Genomic DNA, 23930 nt, shown 5'->3' with positions numbered 1-23930 from the left:
TAAGATGATAGCTTGGCTTGAGAAGCTCGACAGGGACCATAACTGGGTTCCTGGAATCTGGCCGGCAGACGGAGTTATGCGGGACACCAGTGCAGAAATAGCGGAGGCGTTTGCGCAATACTACGAGACCATCTATCAGTCACACACTGAGCGGCGGGCATGGGAGTGTGCTGATTTCCTAAGTGACATACCCCTACCGACATTAGACCCTGATGATAAGGAACTCCTGGAATCCGACATTACAGTAGAGGAGGTAGAGGTGGCCATGGGAGATTTACAGGCGGGGAAGGCACCAGTTCCCAATGGGTTCCCAACCGAGGCGTTCATGTGTTTGCCGGGACGAGTTGTCCCGCATATGCTCAAAATGTTTAACGAGGCCAAGGAGGAAGGGTTGCGCCCGAGGGATCTTCGATCCGCCACGATAGTAGTAATACATAGGTCGGGCAAACCGCAGGATCTGTGTAGCTCCTACAGGCCCATTTCCCTTCTCAATTACAAAAGCAAAGTCCTGGGTAAGGTCCTTGCCACCATTCAGTCCTTGATCCACCCGGATCAGTCGGGCTTATGCCCCATAGATATACAAGACTCAATTTGCTGCAATTGTTTGGGGTGCCTCAGGCGGTGTCCACTCGCCCTACTGTGTCGGTGGCTCTACTGTCACTGGATGCCCATATGGTCTTTGACAGTATGGAATGGCAATATATATATGCGGTCCTGGCCAGACTGGGCTTTGGAGATACCTTCAGGGCGTGGGTGAGGCTGCTATATACTGCACCACTTGCGAGGGTCCGTGTAAACGGCGCCCTCTCTAGGGGAGTTCAAATTGGGGCAGGGCACGAAGCAGGACTGTGACTTTACCGACGTTATTTGCCCTGGCTCTAGAGCCACTAGCAGCATGGATACGGACTGATCCCTTGGTACGAGGCATTGACTTAGGTGGCGGTTGGGAGGAGCGTATCTCGTTATACGCTGACGACGTGTTACTATATGTTTAAGATTCGATAGACTCCATTCGGCGACTTATGTTGATTCTGCGTTTGTTTGGCGAATATTTGGGCTACCGCATTAACTGGGACAAGTCCCTGGGCCCTCTGTTCTCAGGGCCTCCACCGGATTTAGCTGTGGAATGTCAAGGGCTAGTATGGAAGGAGACCTTCCGATACCTAGGTATCTGGATTATGACGTCGGAGGAGTTCATACGTATGAACGTATAGGCCCAATTGGAGCGACTACATGGGGATGTCGCGCATTGGGAAACTCTCCCGCTCTCCCTGATGGGACGTGCCGTCCTATTCAAAATGATGGCCCTTCCCCGCCTACTCTATATTTGCAAAGTACTCCCTTCCCAGTTACGGAGAGGGTTTTCCGGGTGATTGATTGGGAGCTACGCACACTGCTCTGGGGAGGGGGATGGGAGGACTCGCTGTCCCTGATATTAGGCTCTACTACTGGGCGGCACAGTTAGTAAACATTAATGGGTGGGTGTTCGCCCCGATGGATAAACCAGCGTATAGAGTAGACCGTATGGTCTTGGGCCGTGGTACCTATTAAGATGCGCTATATCGCAGGCGTAGATGTGGATCGCCTCTGCCGCCTCAGACGGCAACAGTTGTGGAGGTGTGGAGAAAGGCGACAAAATTGTTGGGATGGGAGGCGAAACTCACAGCTCAAACCCCGCTGTGGGCTGGGAATTACCTCTCCAAGCTGGCGAAACTGCAGGGCCTTTGCAAGTGGAGCCTAATTGGTATCGATATATTTTGGGATATATGGAAAAAAGGGGATTTGTTAGAGTTTTCTACTTTGCAGGAGGAATTCCAGATGGGGGTGGGAGTTTCTCCACTACCAGCAGCTCAAACATGCCGTCCTCCGCCATATCCATCAGGGGGATCAGTTACCAGACTATGCCCCGCTGGAGGATAGGTTGTTCTTGACCCAATGATAGACAAGGCCATTTCCCTCACGTATAAAAAACTTATCAACTATCTGCCGGACCCCCTGGGGTCTCTCTGAGAAAAATGGGAGTCCGATGTTGGGTTATTGGAGGAGGATGATTGGAGAGAAGCCCTGCAGAGCCCCCGGGAAGTGGCGATTCGTGCCAGGTTCAGGCTCGTTCAGTTGTGCATCCTACATCGCCCCTACACCCCTCGTACGACACAATACCATATCGGGTATGTTGATTCACAGTTCTGTCTACGAGGCTGTGGGGAAGCGGGCACCTTCTTCCACATTTTGTGAGACTGTGCCAGGATCCAAGTGTACTGGTCCAGCCTGGCAGACATCATGTCTGAGGTGATTGGTGCGGAGGTTCCTCTGGAGGCCCGCTGGCATATCCTGGGAATGACGAGTGACATTACCTGGCCCAAATGGGATACGATCTGGTTAGCATTGGCAAGCATGGTCGCCAAGAGAAATATAGCCAGACTGTGGGGTAGTGATGTGATGCCAACTGTAGAAGAATGGGAAAACGACCTAGACTGGTGCCAAAGAGCTGAAAGAGTGATATATAAGAGCAGGCGGTGTCCCAAGAAGTGGTAAAAGATATGGGGGGCGTGGAGAAGGTATAGGGGGGAGGTGATGGATACCCAAACTGTTTCTATGCCTAACTGATATTGTGTATGGATTTGAGACTGATTGTGCAGATCATGATGCTCGCACCACTGAATTTTGTGCATCTATCTGTCGCTTGTATGTTCACCTACCATCAATTGCTGCACGGTATGTATCTGTCATAAGAGCCTGTTATAATAAAAAGATTTTTTTTTTTTAAATGTCGGTGCTCACATTCACAAAGGGGTAGGGGTACCTTGGGGACCCCTTCCTGGTTGCGAATGGGTTATCACCAACTTGAAGTTGGTGGTAACTGTGAATTTTTTGCAAATGCATTCCCAGTCATAAAATATGCATACATACCAGTGCTATTCGCTAAAAGGAAAGGACACCTTAAACATGCCCCTTCCCAATACCGAATCACCAAAACAAAATGCAATTCGATAACAAGTTACTGAGTCGCATTTTGCCTTCCGTACATGGCAACATTTATTTTACTGGTCGCAAATAGCCCAATGGGCTGTTTGCGACTGGTAAAATGCTGTGTACATCTGGCCCTAAGAGGTCGGGATGAATGGTCTCACCAGATGGGATCCCGCTTAGCCCAATCGTAAATACCCAGGTGTTCTAGCACCTGCGATTAGTGGGGCAGAAATACTTATCTCATTTTACTGGGATTAATCGCCAGCCCATAAAGTCAAGTGCTGATTGGGCAGTGCTGTGGTCACAGATGCAGCTCAGCCTCACCTCAATCTCCTCCTACTGCATAGGGAGAAAATGGTACACTCACCCCTGCCTCCCATCAGCCTTTCCTAGCGCTGGACAAAGCCTGAAGGAATAAAATCCATAAAAGTTCATTTTAGAATTGTAAACAGCCTATCAATATCTGTAGCAAAGTGCCCCTTTTTTCAAGGTTACCCCTAACTTTTTGCCAGCTACCTGATGCCTACTTGACTGAGTGTGCACTGGGTCCCTGCCAATGTGAGAAGGTGGCCTGGTATATGCTGTCCACTAATTAAAGTGGGTACCTTGTACCATTCCACACACGACCCTTATGATGTCTGAAGTCAAAGATAACCGTATTGAAAGTTATCCTAGTGGTAGCTATGGAGAGCAGCCTTCAGGCTTAAACTTGAAGGAATGTAAAGCAGCTTGTTTTACCAGAATATCACCTCCTAAATGACTAAATGAAACACAATGTGTATAGAAAAATGTGTACTTAATATAACACTCTCTACTATTCTCTACACGAGTCTAGGGCACAAAGCACACAATGTATGTATGTATGTATGTATGTATGTATGTATGTATGTATGTATGTATGTATGTATATATCACCCTTGAAGGGGTATCTCTGCGCTATCTTTGCGGGAAAGTCAGACGACCATGTGCTGATAGAAATTACACCTTGAATAGTACCATTTTCAGGAGTTTCCTAAAGTGTACAAGATTGGAGCAAAAGGTGGTGGGAGAGCCGTCAAGTCAAGTCAAGTCAAAGAATTTATATAGCGCACTACATACCCAGAGGGTCTCAAGGCGCTTAGGAAGGGGAGGAGGATTACTTGTCAAATATCCATGTTTTAAGTTGCTTTCTGAATGCTAGGTGGTTTTGGGTAAGGCGAAGGTAAGTGGGGAGTGAGTTCCATGTTCTAGCAGCCAGGTGTGAGAAGGATCTGCCTCCCATGGTGGTCTTGTTGATGCGAGGTACAGTGGCGAGGGCTTGGCTGGAAGAACGAAGTTGGCGGGAGGGGGTGTAGAAGGACAGTCGAGAGTTGAGGCATTCTGGTCCGATGTCGTAGAGTGATTTGTGTGCGTGGGTTAGCAGTCAGAAAGTGATTCTCTTATTGACGGGTAGCCAGTGGAGGTCTTTCAGGTGACCAGAGATGTGTTCGTTGTGTGGGATGTCTAATATGATCCTGGCTGAGGCGTTTTGGATTCGTTGGAGTTTCTTCTGGAGTTTAGCGGTGGTACCTGTGTAGAGGGTGTTTCCGTAGTCCAGTCGGCTCGTGACCAGAGCATGGGTGACAGTTTTCCTGGTTTCGCTGGGGATCCAGCGAAATGTTTTTTTGAGCATGCGAAGAATGTTGAAGCAGGATGAGGATACGGCGCTGACTTGTCTGTTCATTGAGAGTGAAGAATCCAGGATGACGCCTAGGTTCCGTGCGTGGTCTGTCGGGATGGGTGCTTTTCCAAGGGCTTCCGGCCACCAAGAGTCATCCCATGCAGAGGGGAATGTACCTAAGATGAGGACTTCTGTTTTATCTGAGTTCAGTTTCAGACGGCTGTGTTTCATCCATTCGGCAACTTCTTTCATTCCTTCGTGTAGGTTAGTTTTGGCGGTGCTGGGGTCATTGGTGAGAGAAAGGATTAGTTGAGTGTCATACGCGTAAGAGATGATGTTGAGGTTGTGTTGGCGGGCGATAGCCGCGAGGGGGCTCATGTATACATTGAAGAGGGTGGGGCTGAGTGAGGACCCTTGGGGTACGCCACAGATGACTTCAGTGGCCTCGGACTTGAATGGTGGAAGGCGGACTCTCTGGGTTCTTCCGGTGAGGAACGAGGTGATCCATTCAAGTGCTTTTCCTTGTATTCCGATGTTACTGAGGCGTTGTAAAAGGGTGCTGTGGCAGACTGTGTCGAATGCTGCAGAGAGGTCGAGGAGGATGAGGGCGACTGTGTCTCCATTGTCCAGTAGAGTTCGAATGTCGTCTGTTGCTGCGATGAGGGCGGTCCCGTGAACATGTCCTTGCCGGATTTCCCCAATTATTTATTTATTTATTCATTTTTATTTTTTGCCTCATGGTCATTGTAGTTCAGTGTTCTTTGTTTTAGTTCAAAGTTCTCAAAATGCTCAAAAGTTTGTGGCCAGTGCCCGTATTAATTTTTAATATTAATTTAATTTAACATTGTTTTTATTAAAGTCAATATTTTTTAATACTATATTTTTGTAAACGATATTTTAAACTCGATATTTTTGTACTTACCTGTTTGTAGATAGAAACTCGATATTTTGTCAGTCGATATTTTGTCCACGATATTTTTGCAGGTCGATATTTTGGCTCTGGATATTATTTCAGTGATCCGCTCGGTAGTTGAATGCCCACCGATGTCGAGTGCTTCAGGAGTGAACAAGGGTTGCTTGTCTCTGCAGCTACGGGAACCAGGAGATGTTGAGGACAACCAGAGTCTGGAAGTGAGCTGTCCCCTAAAGGATGTCGAGAGCTGAGTGGTTGATGTCTGTTTGGAGCACCAACAAGCCTTGGCAAATGCAACCCACATGGGCAGAGGAAACAGGTTATGGTGAGGACCAGCAAGATCCAGGGAACTCTCCAAGCAATGGAGAGTCAGGGCACATCTGGAGCAACCAGGAAAGCCCAAGAATTAACATGGTGGCCCTCGCCAGGACCCACAGGCCAACGGACCAGGGATCGCGAGGAGGCCTCAAGGAAGTTTGCAAAGTACCAGCCCACAGGACATTCATGGAGTGGCGGCTGGAAATCTCTGGTGCAAATACTGCTCAGGGTCAGGACTTCACAGAGTCCAATGTACAAACTCGGGACTCATCACTAAGCATATGCAACTGCAAATGTACATGCTGCACAGGGGTTCGGGTTGCACGGTCCCCACATGGGATACTGGTCTCAGAATCGCTGAGAGGGCAGATCAACCTCAGGGACCTTCAGAAACCTACCTCCTGTATTTCTGAAATCTTTGGACTTCTCAGGAGCTTGGGAAAAGCAAATCAGTCAGATGTGTTTAGGTGCCTGCTTTGTAGGGGAGTAACTCCTATACTCCAAGGAAGATTCAGTCATCCAGCGTCGTGTAGGCAATCAAAGTACTTGGTTTCTTCTAAGTAGAATCTTGTCCTGGTAGAATATATAGTCCTGTAGTCATGTAACCGACTTTATACCCATGGGAAGCGGTTGGAAAGATTCTGGGGACCCTCCTAGGGGAGGGGAGGAGCAGGACAGAGGGGTGGCTACATCAATGTCCTTTGTCCAGTTTCGCACCAGAACAGGAGCAAATGGCTCCCAGAACTGGTTTGAGCTGGACTATGCACATGGACACCTGTGCCCCCAGTGCAGACTTTTTGGCACTGTCAGAGTGCACCCACCCAGCCCCAATACACTAAACCCTGTCTGGGAGGTGGTCACACCTCCCTGTTACAGGATGCCTATTGTCATGCCTTCCTCTACTCGAGCTTGGCTCAGCAGCAGGAGAGCAGAATCGTGTCTATGTCTGGCAGTATCCATGTTGTGCTGCCCAGGTTGAGAAAATTGGTACCGGGTAGACTTGTGACCTACATATGTCCCTTTGGAAGGATGGAATCATACCTCACACACCAGTTAGTGGTGTGGAGGTATATGATTCCAAGGTGTTTTGATAGCAAACATGACATGTTTCTAAGCATCCCTTTTAAAGTTAGCAGGTTATAATGCACTTAAACATATATGTCTGGCTGCATCACAGACAACCCTGGAGAATAGTCTCCGAAGGCTGCAGAGGAGCTCTGGCCATGCAGGGGCACCCTCTCATGTAAAACCCAGCACCCTGCCTTCAGGATTGTTAAGGCCTGCAATAGGGGTGACTGATAGGTATTTTAGTGTAGTGATTTAGATGGATATAGTGAACCTATATCTTAAGTAAGTGGTGCAAGCACCAGCCTACACAGTCTGCTGTAGCAGGCTTGTTGTGTCAATTTGGATGGCCTCTCAGGGGTGGCATAATACATGCTTCAGCCCATGGGAGGCCTCTGGGATACCTATGCCCTGGGTACATGGTGTACCATATACTAGGTACTGATAAGGGTACCCCAGAATCCAATCTGGAGTGTTCCTAAAGTACAGACATATCAAGTTAAGGGAGAAAGAAAATAGACTGGTGTCCTGGATAGCAGGATCCCAGTCAGATTAGGCTAAAACAGTACTACATCCGCAAAGAGTGGGGGTAACCATACAAAGCAGATACTACTTTTCTACACTGCCAATCAGGTTCCCTGGGCTTGTGATCTTTCCCAAAACTGTACCTTTGTTTCCAAAATTGGCACCCCCCTGGACCACATGTATGTTCCTTGTAAAAGGTACCTCTGGTACCAAGGGCCTTGTGATCAGAGAGGGCCTCTGACGGCTGCAACACGTATTATGCCACCATCAGAGACCTTTAACATCCACACACTGCCATTGCAGGTGGGGTGTTTTGATGCAGACTAAAATGAAGATTCGACATGGCACCCATTCCTGGGTACCATGCTCAACAACACTGCATGTGGCATGGGCAATTCACCCCTCTAGTAGGCCTTACAGCCCAAAAGGCAGGGTGCACCATCCCACAGGTGAGTGCATAGCTGCATGAGCGATATGTCCCTACAGTGTCTGTGCCATTCACAGGCATTGTAAATGCAGTGAAGCCACTTTGAGTTCGGGGCTGGGAGTTCAATATTATGAACTTCACAGCTCCCTGATGGCTGTACTGAATACTAGGAAGTTTGATACCAAACATCTCAGCATGTTAAACCCACACTGAGGCCACTATTGGATTTAATGTAAAATGCACTCATAGGGCATCTTAGAGATGCCCACTGAAAAACAACCAGACCTGGTGTGGTTCCTGAATGGCTACTCGCCATCTGCCACCACCTAACAGGTTTTTGGACCCCTGGTTAGAGAGCCCTCTGTTCTCTGGGTCCTGAATCAAAGCACATCCTGGGCAGAGGGGTCTTGACCCCTCACCCATGAAGGGAAGCTTCAAAGGCTTACTGCCTTTGTTAGCTACCCCCAGCCTATGCTTCTATCAGAAGCTAGCTACCACCAGTTCTGCCCCCCACTTTGGGCGGGAGAATCGGCGGGAAAACCTAGAAAGAAAGGGAGGTAAGTCCAACTTTGCTTTCCCCACCCCTCAAGTGGGGGAGGAGAAGTGAAGCACACATCTCATTCCCCTCCATCTTGACTTGACTCCCCAAATCAGGACGAGGCATATACCCACTCTTACTGGAGGCTGTCATAAGAGTGGGTGTAGACACCGCAGGGAAGAGACCCATTGGTCCCAACCTGCACACCTCTGTAACTCCCCTAAATATAGTATTTAGGGCACCCTGAATCTTGCTCCTCATATTCGACAATGTACGAAGAAGAAAGACTGAAGAGGAGTGCAGCAGCGAAGAAGGATGACAACAACTGCCTTGGCTTCCACCCTACCGGCTTGTCTCCTGCTTCAAGACCCTGCTTGCAGCAACCGGCAGATCCTGCAGCCAGGCAACTACAAGAACCCCTGGATACCTGACCTGCGTTCAACAAAGACTCTTGTCAGCAGTGGACACCGGATTTGTCCAACAGCCACTAAAGCCAGATCCAGCTGGAACCATGAGTCCTCACCACTCTGCACCCGATGCCTATGGCCTGAGTCTGAGTGGCCCAACACACCAGTGCGGGTCCCCACCGATCCTGACCTGGGATCCAGCATTGGATGACCTTGTCTGACCTTTTCCTTGACGCCTGCAGCCTTATCCTGAGGGTAAGGTCCCCCCCCAAACGCGACAGGAACAAGTGAGAAAATCCTGATGCAACACCCCTGCACCCAGAGCCCCTAGGACATGGGGTGACTGACCAACGTGTCCTGGTGTCTAGCAACTCTCCAACTTCAGCAATCCAGTTGTTGGTTCCCTTTATCCAGTTTTCTGGTCCAAGCCTGCAGTCTTTTTCCTCGATCGACGATCCCCATTGATTTTCATTGGGAGCCCGACGCTTCATTTGGACCCTGGGCCCTGCACCTTGCCTCCTGTGTGCTACTCAAGGTGCGCTTTTGGTGCCAACTTGTGGCCTCCTTTGTACTAACCATTGATCCCTGGGCCCTGGCCCAGAAACTATAGATACTTACCTGCAACCAGTCCTCTCCCGAGTACCCCCTGTCTCCATAGTTTTGTACTGGGCATCGACCTCTCCTTTGACCTCTGTGCCTGGCTGCCACTGTGCTGCTGAGGGTGCACCGTTTGTGCCCTCTAAGTCAAGTTCTTACACTTAAGTTATTTATCCATCTTTCCTCCCAAAGGATTGCGTTGCATTTGCTAACCTTGTATTAAATGTGGGTGTTTCTGTAAAACAAAAGTGTGCTAAAGCTAAATTAACTGTACTTACCTGCTTTAAGTATTGTTTGCAAGTATTCACTGCTTACCCTGTAAAAGTATTGCATTATGAACTGTAGTTGACAATAGCAGAATTACAAGTATTTGCCCTGTGTTGCTCCTGCAACTAAGTAACCTGGTTCTAGAAAATAAACTAACAACAAAATAACTTTTTATAAAAAAACAATGAGTCTGGATTCAGTCTTTGAGTGTATCCTCTCATTTCTTGCCTGAGTGTGCACAACAAATGCTTAACACTACCCTCTGATAAGCCTAACTGCTCAGCCCAGCGACCACTAAATTGAGTGGAAGGTATTATCTAGTTTATCCTCTGCTATACCCTTGGGGACTCACTGGACTCTGTACACACTATACCTCTTTTTGTTATAGTATATACAGGGCCAGCTTTCTACAATATCCCTACACATCACTACGCCTGGTACGCTGGAGGCACATGCATGTAAAAACCCAATAAGTAGGGCTGCACATTTATGATCGAGTGTTCAGAATCAGCTTGTTGTCGTTTTATGCGAATCATTTGAAAGGCTGTGTTTTGATCTCGACTGGCTCCATTTGCTTCCCTCCTACAGGTTCTCCAGCAGCTTTGCCTTCTTTGCCCTAGCTATGGACCTGCAGAAGTTCTCGGTTGATATTTATCTGGTGCAGGTGATCTTCGGAGCAGTGGAGCTCTCATTGCGGGGGTTGGGCTTCATCAGCATGAGCTACCCAGGCCGCCGCTTCACCCAGGCGGGCACCCTCATTTTAGCCGGTCTGCTTGTCTTGTCTAGTTTGGCTGTCCCCAAAGGTAAGCTAATGGTGAAAAATATTAATCATTTTGGAACTCATCATCCAGACTTTTTACCTCCTGCTCCACTCTTCCAGTGTATAGTCTTTTTTGACCTTCTTCTGATACAACAGTCGAGTCAGGGCATCCCAGTTGCCAGTTACACTTCTGTGTACAACTTCGATGTTGGCAGTTTGCTTGTGAAGTGTAAACATAGATACAAATAATCGTGCCCAGAGTAAATGGCATATTCTGTGAATCTACAATTTTGTTATTTTGAGAAATTATCTAACTTATTGTGTAAAAGGGACTAAAACAATAGCAAGGCTTCGATTAGGTCATGTCTAATGCTTGACAGCGCATGCCTCTGCCTGGAAGTGCAGCTTAACCCTTGGCCTGGTAATGCTTGTTAAGCATCTTTCTGCAGTTTGTGATCTGACATCTACAGTAGATAGAGTCCAACAATCTTTAACACGCGGACACCTGGAGCGCCTGGGTGTGTTTCTCTCGCTTGTGACGGAGAGGGGAGGGATCTCAAGTGCCTAGAAGGGCAGACATCTGTGCTATGTGTTCCTGACATTGCTCCCTAATCTAACGTCAGATAGTGTAGCTACATCCAGTGCCGGTGAACACTTTTCTTTCCAGTGCCTGCAATAACTACCTTCTATACTGTGTGGCAAGGTTTGCATTTTCACATGCTTCTCCATGTCACCTTTACGAACTGTTACTGTATAGATCGGTTTATATCTGCGAGTACTGGCCTTTTTTAGGTATATATGAATGTATGTATATACCGGTGTTTGTGTTGTCTAAACCTAGGGCCTCATTTATGAAAAGTGACGCAATCGCTGCGAGAAAACACTATGATTCACTTTTCATTGCGACCTCCTTGCGACCCCAATGATGCGTCATATTTACAATATAACGCATCATTGCGCAAGGAATTACAGATACGTCAATATTTCTGACGTATCTGTAAGCTCAAAAGTGATGCATTGCTGGAGTGTGTCACAAAAGTGACGCAACTCCAGCAATGCGTCCTTTCACATGGGGAAAGCCCCATGTGAAAGGGCTTGCGTCAGTCTTATGCCTGCTGTGAGGCAGGCGCAAGATTTTGACGCAACAGCGTCCTAAAAGTGACGCAGTGAAATCTCATAGATTTCACTGCGTCACTATTACGAGGCTTTTTGCGGGGGAAAGCCCCCTCTGCATACATTATACCTGACGCAGGTATAATGTAGCGCAGGGGTTTACAAAGTGACGCATCTGCTTAGATGCGTCACTTTGTAAATAGTGCGCAAAAAGAGGCATGTTTTATGCCATCGATGCGTCACAAAAAGTGACGCACCGGCGGCGTAAAAGTGACGCACGGCCTCATAAATGTGGCCCCTAGTTGGTAAATGGGTGCCCGTGATCCAGACAGAAAGGTAGATTACATATGCTTCCCCAGTGCTAAATTTTAACCGGCTGTTGCAGGTGGGGCTCACCAACACATTTTTTGTGACCGTTTCCGATATTTAGGTCTCGGCCTGATCCAGCGCATGCGCTAGACTCGGCTGAGACATTTTGGGGCTCTAAGAAATACTACTTTGCCGACGATCAGCTTGTTCTCTACAGACTTTCAGTCAGAGCAGAGAGAGAAAAACACAAAAAAGGGGAAAGAACGAGGAATAAAAAGGATGGAAGACCAGTGACAAAGGAAGAAATCAGTACCGAAATAAGATCCTGCAAGAGTGATATAAAGGGAAGAGGGTGTCTGATGGATTAAACAGACATGATGTGGAATCAAGAGCATGCAGCATTAATATGCAGCACCCCCGATATTCTTAGTGCTAGTACCCCCTACAGGCTTTTGAGCAAAATTTTAGTTTCGACCCCAGCACTTACAGTTTGGCAAATGAAGCACTCTCTTCATCTTGTGTTGGAGGATAGTGTTCAACTTCTTTCTGAATTGGAGGAGGGTTGGAGCAATTCTAATGTTACTAAGTATTATGTCCCAGCACATGGGAACACAGGGGAAGGCTTATGTTATGTTTATTTTCCTTTCACATTTCTTTGTCTAGTCTGTCAATGATCTGGTTGCTGGTATAACGCTGTTAATGTGAGATGGTAAGTTTCCCTGCCAGGACATGTTTGGGTGCCCTGTCTAATGGCCTTGTAGATGATGAAGCTGGTTTTAAAAATCATACAGATTTTGATTAGGAGCCAAAGTAATTCTTTCAGCATTTTGGTAATGTGGCGAAATTTCTTCAAGCATTTATGAAACATTCTGCACCGGGACGGCACTCAGCTGGATAGAATCCTTCCTCACTGGACGCTCGTTCCAGGTATGGGATGGCAATTACCACTCGTCCACCCTCCCCCTCACAAGCGGGGTTCCCCAGGGATCTTCCCTGAGCCCGACGCTTTTTAATGCATATATGGCCCCCCTTGAAGACGTGGTAACACCATTTGACATAAAAATGGTAAGCTACGCTGATGACACTCAACTGGTCGTCTCCTTATCCCAACTAGTCGACCACCCAGACAACCTGGCTAACTGCCTCACAGGAATCCACAGCTGGATGAGTGATTCATCATTAAAATTAAATGGGTCTAAGACCGAAGTGATGCTCCTGGGAAAATAATGGACGACCATCCCCCCAACAGTCTGGCCTGACGTGTTCGGAGAAATCCTCTCCCCGAAGCGTGAAATCAAGACCCTCGGAGTATGGCTCGAACCCGAGCTCTCCATGAAGACGCAAGCGGCCAAAACTGCGGGTACCTGTTTTGGGCTCATGCGTACTACCCGCAAGATTCTCCCCTTACTACCACCCGCTTCCAGGAAACTTCTTATCTAGGGACTGGTATTGTCTTGTCTGGACTATAGTAACATGGTCTACCTGGGGGCCCCTGAGGCCACCATGACGAGACTACAGCGGACACAGAATGCTGCAGCACGTCTGCTCATGAACCTTCCTACTAGAGTGTCAGCCAAACCAGCCCTCAAGGCCTTGCACTGGCTCCCTGTACGCCAAAGGGTGGAATTCAAAGCCATGTGCATGACACACAAACTGATCAACGGATCTGGCCCGGCGATCCTCAGCAGCCTGGTCACCCCTTACAAAGCAACCAGATCCCTACGATCAGAGAACGAGCACTTAGCCAACATCCCCAAATTCAAAAGGACACGCACAGGAGGACGACGATTCTCGGTCCAAGCAGCCTCTGGATGGAACTCCCTCCCACGTACCCTCAGACTGGAACCCAGTTATTTGGTTTTTCGCAAAAAACTGAAGACACATCTATTTCCGAAATAAATGTCCCTCCCCCTTCCTTTCCCTCAATGGATAACAACTCCCATACAGCGCGGGGATGCCCTTGGGTCACCAGGCGCTATACAAATCGCTAAATAAAATAAAATAAATAAATAAAATAAATTTTGGATGTCCATGAGGAATGCCGAAGTCGCGTAGGTGAGTCATGAGAGGACAGATATCACAAGACCTTGGTTTGATTGTGCAACTGAGAGAGCGCAATTTGAATGAAACATATGTCTGTACCATATTTACAAGCATATCGCATAAAAGTAGAAGTTGTAACATGAAGGAGCACTTGTAGCGTAAAGTTAGCCGATGTAACCTAAGTAATAGGAATGTATCTGTATTCACTTTAGAATATGCCTTAGAAAGACCGTGTATATAGTGGTCTAATATAGAAATGTGAAAATGCTTAAACGTGCTAAACTGAATATACGTATGTAAACATTAGACGGAGAAAGAAGGCGAAATATAAAGCGAAGAAATGTGTAGACTATATAGCACTGTGTAGAAACGAGAGAATGTAAATGTTGTATTTTATGTAACATGGATTCAAGTATAATCACCGATTCGCTAATTTGATTATATATATATATGTATGTGTGTTAAGGGTTATACTGTGTAGAAGAAGGAGTTTTAGAAAGTGTGGTCATGTGTGATTTTAACCTAACTGACCAAGGGTTCGCAAGAGTGTAGTCCGCTGTATGTAATTTAGTGGGCTCACAGGAACAGGGGATAGCCTTGATCTGTACGTGCGAGACAAGAGTCAATGGTCTTGTTAGATTTAAGGTGACAATGCTGGACGAAGTTTATGGCCTAAGTGAGATAAGAGACGCTTGGAATTTGGGGTCTTGTTTAGAAATGACCGTTCACAGGACCAAACGAGGTTATAATCACAACCGTAATGAATGGAGTTCTGTTGAGGTGATAGACTTTGCTCTGAAAGTGTCAACTGGAATGTCAATGAAGTCACCAGCACGAAGACGAAGATGGTGCCTAAGAAGCAAGGTCAACTTAACGGACGACGCGAAGAGATGAAGCTATGGAAAAACCCAAGAATGAGAGCATATGTAAATGTATACGTGGTGGGCGTCAAGGGGCGTTCCACCCATACTGTGATTGTGTATTTAGGGACAGCACCCTGGGGAGAAGATAGCGCAGATGACCTGAGGAGTCAGAGAGAGAAAGAGCAGAGCGCAAGAGAACAGTAGGCCGAGGACCCTTAGAGAGCGGATGGGTAGGCAGAGAGGGTACTGTTTCTCGATATAAGTTACCATTAGAGGCTAAGAGAGTTTGAGCTTCTTTGGAAGTCAAACTGCTGACACCTTTTTTAGGTAAGGAACTTGTGAAGTAGGGATGTCACCTAGTATAGAGTAGGGACAGAATTAACTTGTTATTCTCTTTTATAGATGACGCAACGGATCCACTTTGTGTCTATGCTTTTTAATCTGTTGATTCTGGAATTGATCTTAATTGTATTCTTTTGTAGACTTAGATTCTTTAGGGAATTTATGTTCCTTTTAGTTCCTGTATACTTGTTGAATCTTATCCTGAGAGGATTGTATATGCAATTGATTCTGATTTTATATTAAACTTTTAACTTTATCAGTCGTAAGTGGTTCTTCAGAGTTGCGTCAGTCTATGGGGTTGATTTAACCTATGTGGGTTTGCCTTTTACTCAATGACAGAAAATAATCGATCCAAAAGGAAGAATGAGATAGGTATCTAGGTAATCAGAAAAGGTACCAAAATCTCATTCCCCGCAGTTGGTAGCAGAGGATGGTTTTCTTCTTGAGGAAGACAACCTAGGTCAGGCTTAGATTACCCCAAGGTCCCTAGTCATCGACGACCAGAAGAAGAATCCCTGCCGAAGAAGGTGCTGACGGTGCGAGAGAAAAGCAGCAGAGTCGGTCGAGAGTGAGTATAAGGGTCATGCGTTGCCAGATTGCGGTGTTTTGTGTTGTACCTGTGTTGTAATGTCAAGCGGAGTTGAATGCCTGTAGTGTGATTGAGGGAAGGTTGTGAGCGCGCGCAACCGGATAAAATCTTAAGATCCAGTGAAGGGCTTAAGTGGTTCGGGTGTATCGAACACCCAGAGTAATTGTCTACCATTGTAAAGGGGGTCATGAGGTACCATTGATTGCCCTTAGGACCGATGATAGGGGGAGTGACAGAGTGAGTGTATGAGTAACGGACGCTGGTCGGACGTTTACTGTGTGTAAGTAACCTATCAGTTAAGGCGAGCGTCTGAACGTGAGAGGAAAGACGTCTCGTCAGTTGAGGTGACAATTACAGTTAGACTGTGGACGTACAGTCAAGAAAAGTGATCGCTTGGACGGAAGTAGTCATTTTTCGGCGTATGAATGAAAACGCATGCAAGATCGTGAGACGAGTTGAGAAAGGAGGGGAACTGCTGCAGAGGGGACGAGTGACGTCAGCGTAGAGCCGCGCTGAGATTGGTCGGTCAGCGTAGAGTCGCGCTGGGATAGGCTGATCAGCGAGAGCCGCGTAGGGATTGGTGGTTGTCATCGGGAAGTAAATAAGGAAGAGAATTAAAAGGAAAATCGTAGATTTTGAAAATGAAGTGTTTTAAACGTTTAAGGGCGATCTTTAAGAGAGATAGAGGAAACTTATATGCAGGAGAAGAAGCTCCACCAGAAGGCACACCAGCTTATTATATGGCTGTGAATGTAGGGTTACACTCCATACTATGGATCTCCGAGTGGAGTAAGCTAACAGAAGGAAATGAGGAACTGACGTTCCCGAGATACGGGACGTTTAGGTTAGAAGTATTGAACCAACTGAAAGCGGTAATGCTAGCAACGAGACCTCTACCGAGGCCAACACAGTTCGAAGCCCTTAGTGCATGGTTTAGAACGGCACACGAAAAGAGCTTGAATAGGCGCCAAGAAAGAGTGAGACGATCGGTAAAAGCAGTGCAGGATGCTAAATGGGATGATGAAGCTAAAAAGTGGAGGGTGCAGAAGATAGAAGCAGACAAATTGTTCACAATGCTAGAGACTACGGGAGAAAAGAAACCTCTAGAAGAAGATGAGGATAGCGAGCCGGATGAGGATCTGATAGAGAGGCTATTATTAGATAGACCACCACCGTACAACAGAGAAGCCGAAAGTCCCGAACTACAGCAAGGGGATGGGGCTAGGTGGGGGGAATATAAACCGCTCCCCACATCAGAGTGGGATCCCAAGAAAGGTGAGGAAGTACCTCAATCTAGTCCTGTACAGAGAGTAGTAGGAAGATTCTTGGTCCAGAAGGTGCCAGAAACGCAGCATGCAAGGTCGTATCAATTGCCGGATGCTCTACAAGTACCTGTTACCATAGGTCCTATAGTGTCAATCTACAACCCGGAGGGAGTCCAGCAGGAGGAACAGGCACGAGGGGACAGGGAAAGGGCAGAGATGGAGAGTAGGAATAATACGATCAATTCCCAAAGGCAGTTGCTAGGACCAAAGAGTCGGAGTACCCCATTGGATTCAGCAACGGGTCCCTGGATAGAACAAGGGGGTCAGAGAGGACAGATGGATCTGAGGGGACCGAAACCGAAAACCTTTAAGGAATTAAGGGAGTATTTGAAAGAATGGGATGCTGCCGAAGAGACTCAGAATAAAAGATTAGAAACAGAAGCAGAATGGAGAGATCAGGATGACAGGATCCTCTCTCACTGCGGAGCTGACGAAAGCAGCCCGGAGTGGGAGGGAGGGAGTCAAGGAAGCAAGGGAGATACTTGCCATACCATCGGTGGCACTAGACAATTGTGTGAAGACAAGAGTGCAGGGTGTGGGGGAGTGCCTCGCCTCATTCTTAGTGAGGGAGAACGAAAGACGCAGGAGTACCGAGATAGTTTCAGGTGCACTCACCATGCCCCGGGAGAAAACGTGCGACATTGGAGTCACGAGAATATAGAGAGTCGCGAAAGGTCTCGCCATGCATCCAGTGATCACGGACGAGATCGCGGGAACATGGAGGACCGTGAAGGACCTTACCGTTTATTGAGTGACACCAGACAGCAAGGGAGTTGCAGTGATATAGAACAGAACGGAGGATCCTATCTTGCATCTAGAGAGACCGAGCCGAAAAGACAGAACGCAGTAATGGGGGATAGAACATTGTTCCACCATACCCCAAGGGAAGATGGGAAAGCTTGGGATCTAGAGAGGTGGGAACAAAGAGAATCAAGAAGGACGCCTCATAACTCACCTGCACCGAGACGTAGGGCTCGTAGTGGGGGTGAGAGGGATGTATACGAACCACCTAGGAGTGAGGTACTGAGAGCTGAGATAAAAGCAAAGCGGCTCGACGTAATGAGTTTAAAATCAGATTTGGATGAAATAATAGACGGCACATTGCCAATGGAAAGGATAGAGCTGTATGATCAGGGAGAAATACTGTTTATGTCTAAGGATGTTACTCGGAAAGCGAGGTCAGTTCATGAAAAATTAACTAAGTTAGCAGACAGGTATATGATAGACCTATCACGAACTAAAGCTTTACAGGGTAACCATAGGCTAAACTGCACGGATCAGGATCTAGATGAGCGTAGGACGATTGGGCTGAAAGTACACATAAAGGAACTGATCCTGAGTATCAGAATGTGGAGGGATTTGGATAAATGGGAGGAAAGATGGTCCAAGAGGGGATCTGTCAGAAGGAGTACACTTACGAGGTCCCCGGATGGAGAGCTAATGCGAATGGAAGCTTTCCCTTTGCGAGAAATCGCGAACGGAAGCTACGTGCATGTGCCCTGGAGTAGGGGGGATTTAGCGGCATTTACCAATTCCTTTCCAAAGCTCAGGGAGAATCCCGTCGAGTGGTACAAACAGGTAGAGAGGTTCGTGAAGATCTCTAAGGTGCTGTGGGTCGACTTGAACACCCTGTTTGATATCGTAGTACCCGGAGATTTGTGGACGGCATGTAAACTTAGTGTCGAATGGCCCAGTTGTGAACCCACGAGGGATGCCCGGACGAATGGTCCATCAGAAAGAGTTATGGAAAAGTACGAGAGGGTAATTGCTTGGTTAAAAGAGAAGGTGCCGGTGCAGGACATAGACTGGGTTAAGATAGATCGAACAACTCAGGAACCTAAAGAGACCGTTCACGAGTTCTATGAGAGATTACTGAAAGCATTCAAACAGTACAGTGGGTTGGATGTGATGGATCCCAAAGACATAGGACAGTTTGTGTCGAAGTTTGTCCTGGGATTGGGACCAGACATAAGCTTAATGATACAACAGCATTTGATTTGTTGGCAAAACAAACCTTTAGATGAGATTCTGAGGTATGCGAGGTACTGTAGCGATGAAATAGATTCAAAAGCAAAGAAACTTAAGGAAAAGCTGATGTTGGTGCAGATGCAGTCAAGTGGAAAGGGTGGACAGCGGCAACAGGGAACAGGAACACTAGGAAAGAAACAGAATAATCAAAGCAGAGATGAGGAAGAAAGACCGAGACCGAGGGTAGATATCGCGACACTGAAAAAACAACGAGGTGCCATCAGTGTAACGAGGTAGTACACTGGAGACGCGAGTGTCCCTATAATGTCGAGACGGGGGAATTAGAACAGGAGGAGAATGAGGTTCAAACCAGCATGGTAAAGGGAACAGCAGTCCCGAAGGGAAAGTTTATCAAAGGGGGGACTCAGACTCCTCGAGCCCCGTTCCCTCAACCGCCTCGGATTGCAAATGGAGGAAAAACCTATAGGCAACTACCACTGTTCGTAGGAGGAGAAGAATGCTACTACGTTGATCCTCTTACGGGGCAACGAGTGAATAGGGAAGAAGACTGTACCCTAGGAGCAGCCCTGGAGGTAGATCAGAGAGGACCATACGTAGAAGCTGAGGTGGCTGGATGTCCTACGACCTTTTTGGTAGATACGGGGGCCACTCGATCCACTTTGAGATCGGCGGTAGTCCCAGGTTTGCCAATGTCGGGAGAGACGATTCAGGTGGTAGGAGTCGCAAATAGGAGAATGACAAATCCTCTGACAGAACCAGTATCAGTGAAGATAGGAAATTACAGTGATGAACATCAGTTTGTGATCTGTGATTCTAGCCCTGTGTGTCTACTAGGAAGAGATCTGTTGTGTAAACTAAATTGCACAATATATTGCACACCTGAAGGAGTAGAAGTGCAGACTAACGAGGATGATGCCGATTTTAAGGTTGTAAACTCGCAGGGATGCGTGGAACTATATCCTACCTTAACGGTGGAGGAGCTTCCACAGGACTTGAAGGAGACAGTGTCAGCTGAGGTGTGGGATTTTACTGGAGAAGAAATAGGACTGATTAAAGGGGTAGAACCGGTAAAGATCATGGTAAAACCCAATGCTGAGTATCCAAGAACACCACAATATAAGTTGACACCGGAGACGATTGCAGGAATAAAGCCTGTGATCGAATCCATGATTAAACAGGGAATACTGAAGGAGATCGTGGGAAGTCCATGTAACTCCCCGATTATGGGTTTGCAGAAGCCTAGTGGGAAATACAGAATAGTGCAGGATCTTCGAAAGATTAATAATATCGTTGTTTCATGTTGTCCAGTGGTACCGAATCCATCAGTAATATTGTTTCAGATACCGTTCCAAGCTGAATGGTTCACAGTGATAGACTTGTGTCAGGCTTTCTTTTCGATTCCTTTGGATGAGGAGAGCCAGTATTTGTTCGCTTTTAAGCTGGAAAATCGCGTTTTACATGGTGTCGTATTCCCCAGGGGTATACAGAAAGCCCGTCGATTTTTAACCAGCTGCTGAAGAAAAATCTTGAAAGTCTAGTACTGCCCAAGAACTCGGTTCTAGTCCAGTACATAGACGACCTCCTAGTGGCGTCAGAAACTGAGGAAGCTTGCAAAGTAGACACCATCACCTTACTAAATCACTTGGCCGAGAACGGACACAAGGTGTCTCCAAGTAAATTGCAGTATTGTCTCACCGAAGTGCAATACTTGGGCCACAGGATTGAAAAGGGAAAACGGAAGGTGTCTCCAGACAGAATAGAGGCAATCATGAAAATGAACGCGCCTAAAACACAAAGAGAAGTCAGGATGTTTCTAGGCATGGTCGGTTATTGTCGACAGTGGATAGCCAACTTTTCACTGAAGGCAAAACCTTTACTAAAACTGACGCACAAGGGAGTAAGTGATCCGGTACCATGGGACAAAGATTGTTTGGCATTTTTGCAGCTGAGGGAGGACTTGTGTCGTGCCCCGGCTTTGGGAATGCCTGATTACGAAAAACCATTCTTGCTTTACTGCTGCGAAAGAGAAGGTTGTGCTTTAGCAGTTTTGGCCCAGATACACGGAAATGCGCGTAGGCCAGTTGCATATTTTTCGGCTACATTAGATCCAGTAGCCGCAGCGTTGCCCGGATGTCTTAAATCCGTTGCTGCAACGGGTGTCAGCATTGAAAGATGTGAAAATGTGGTAATTGGACATCAGTTAGTGGTGTACGTACCGCATTCTGTGGAATTGTTAATGACCAGGACTAAGACTCAGCATCTGACGAATAGCAGGCTCACACGCTACGAGCAAGTCATATTGGCTGCTGAGAATGTGACCCTAAAGAGATGCTCTGTCTTGAATCCTGCTACTTTGATGCCACTTCCAAATGAGACTGATGATGAAATCTGTACAGATCATGACTGCCTTGATGTGACTGAACTATGCACCAAACCGAGACCAGATATCGTAGATGAACCATTGACTGACCCCGATGAAATATTCTTTGTTGATGGTTCATGCGTAAGAGACGATATCGGTCAGCTGAGAGCAGCGTATGCAGTTTGTACAATTACCAGAGTTGTGGAAGCCGCTTGCCTGGAAGGAGTACATTCCGCTCAGGTAGCTGAAATCATTGCTTTGACCCGTGCCTGTTTGGCAGGTAACAAAATTCGAGTCACCATATACACCGATAGCCAGAATGGTTTCGGGGTAGTTCACGACTACGGGGAGTTATGGTCTCAAAGAGGTTACATGACCTCCTCGGGTTCTCCTATTAGGAATGGAGAATTCGTGAGATTATTGTTAGAGGCATTACAAGGTCCAACAGCCATAGCGGTTGTCAAATGCGCCGCGCACACAAAGAATACTGACTTTGTGTCACAAGGTAACCGATACGCGGACGAAGTTGCACGTTATTGTGCAGAACAGGGGTATTCTCACACCAATGTAGAAGTGGGGGGAATACAGGAAAGAACTGAGTTGACTATGTTGTTAGACACTGTAGATACGTGGGACGAACTGAAGTGTGTTCAGGAAAATGCACCAGATGATGAGAAAAAAGCATGGGAGACAGCTGGATGTATCAAAAGTGAAATGAATTTTTGGATTTCTGCAGATGGGAGAGCAGTTTTACCAAACGAACTTGTTAGTTTGACCAGAAGCTCCACTGTAGTTATCAACCAGAAGCTTCGGGGATTGTAGAGCAAATCAACCGTACGATAAAATCCAGACTTGCCAAAGTTTGTTCATCGACATCTCTGAGTTGGCCTGATGCACTTCCATTGGTTCTTATGAGCATACGTAGCACACCAGATAGAAGAACAGGTCTCTCTCCACACGAGGTGCTAATGGGAAGAGCTATGAGATTGCCATCGGTTCCGACTGCAGCATTGTTGAACATCACAGACGATTTGATCTTGGACTACTGCAAGGGACTATCTGATGCCATTAATTCTGTGTCCCTCCAGGTCCAGGCTGCAGAGGTTCCATCAGCACAAGACTTGTGCCATGACCTGTGTCCAGGGGACTGGGTCCTGGTGAAGAAGCATGTCAGGAAGAACTGTCTAGACGCACGTTGGAGAGGACCGTTCCAAGTCATACTAGTTACGAACACTGCAGTAAAGTGTGGAGGCTTGCCCAACTGGATACACGCCTCACACACCCGAAGAGTTCCAGCACCTCTGGAAGAAACAGCTCCTCTCTCGGATGAGAATCCAGCGGAAAGCGGAGAAGCCACAGAGGGGGAAAGTCAAGCTGTAGAGGTGATTGAAGAGGCTGAGCCTGTGTCGGAACAGACTGACGACGGTCAGGACACCAATGAGACCGAAATCGCCTTAGAAGAGGAAAGTAGCTGGGAGTTCGAATCAGATACCGAACAAGCTGTAAGTGATCAAGAGACGAGTCCAAGAACAAGGAGCAGGAGGACAAGGAATGGAGAAGCTAGTTGGCCGGAGAGAAGGAGAAGGTCAAGCTTGAGAGCAAATCCAGAGAGCACCCTTGTCCCGATCTCCGAAGATTCAGAGCCAGACGAAGAAGCTACGGATTCAGGCTCTGAGAGTCCAAGAAGATCAAGAAGGGTACGTGTGCCCTGCAGAAGGTACGCCACCCCAGAGTGGACTTATCTAGCAGATGTCTTGGGGACAGAGATCTGGGAGAGTGAGAGGAGTGCAAGTGATCAATCTCGATCCATTCGTGGCAGTGGAGATATGGATGTTGACGCCTGGAATCGAGACTGAGGGGTTACTGACTTTCACACTTCCCATTCCCCTTTACCTAAGTCGGATCAAAGACCTAGTACTGAATCGATTAGAGTTTCCGACTTTTGGTCATCAAATACCAGCACAAGAAGAAAAAGTCATTCGTTTAGAATTATTGGAACATGCTATTAGAGCTGCAGGTACGAGAATCATTGTAGATGCATAAAGACTTTTGTGTTTAAGCTATAAAGAAGAAAGATTTTCCGAGTGGAAAGAAGAATAAAATTAGGGAATACATTTAGAGGACGGAGAAGGGTTAGGGTTGTCTATTTCTGAAGATAAAAAGACATTGTTGTGAAAAGAGACTTTTTGTTGATTAAAAGCGCTTCACAAGACTGAGAAGGCAAATAAAGCAAGACAAAGACTTGAAAAGAAAACTTTTCTTAGAGAAAGAAAGAGCTACGCTGTTTTGATGACATGGAGAATGACAACCCAAACCGAAAAGCTAAATGCATAGTAGGTACACTAATAGCGGTAGTAATTTTTCTCATTATTACAGTAGTTACCATATCATACATGGTAGGACATGTAAGTGAAAAAGAGACAACAGATGTAAAGCCTGTAACGACTTTGAAACCTGCTCTTGTTGGGAAGAAGGAGGAGAGCAATGTCATCCGTGGAAAGACGTTACTGGCAAATGAAGCTCGTAGGTTACACGTAGACGAGTCGCAGGGAAATTTTAGATCAAATGC

General features: G+C 46.9%; 1 protein-coding gene across 1 annotated transcript in view; it reads left to right on the top strand.

Moving 5' to 3' along the window:
- LOC147692349 (solute carrier family 22 member 6-A-like) overlaps positions 1–23930 on the top strand; it is a 1393226-nt gene that overhangs the window by 929037 nt on the left and 440259 nt on the right. The window contains exon 7 of the mRNA XM_086938578.1: positions 10255–10469. Coding sequence (XP_086794704.1) covers positions 10255–10469 — 215 coding nt within the window. The remainder of the gene's footprint in view (positions 1–10254; positions 10470–23930) is intronic.

The sequence above is a fragment of the Lissotriton vulgaris genome, chromosome 9, assembly GCF_964263255.1.
Source record: "Lissotriton vulgaris chromosome 9, aLisVul1.2, whole genome shotgun sequence".
Classification (NCBI taxonomy): Eukaryota; Metazoa; Chordata; class Amphibia; order Caudata; family Salamandridae; genus Lissotriton; species Lissotriton vulgaris.
This window is presented reverse-complemented; position numbering and strand designations above follow the sequence as displayed.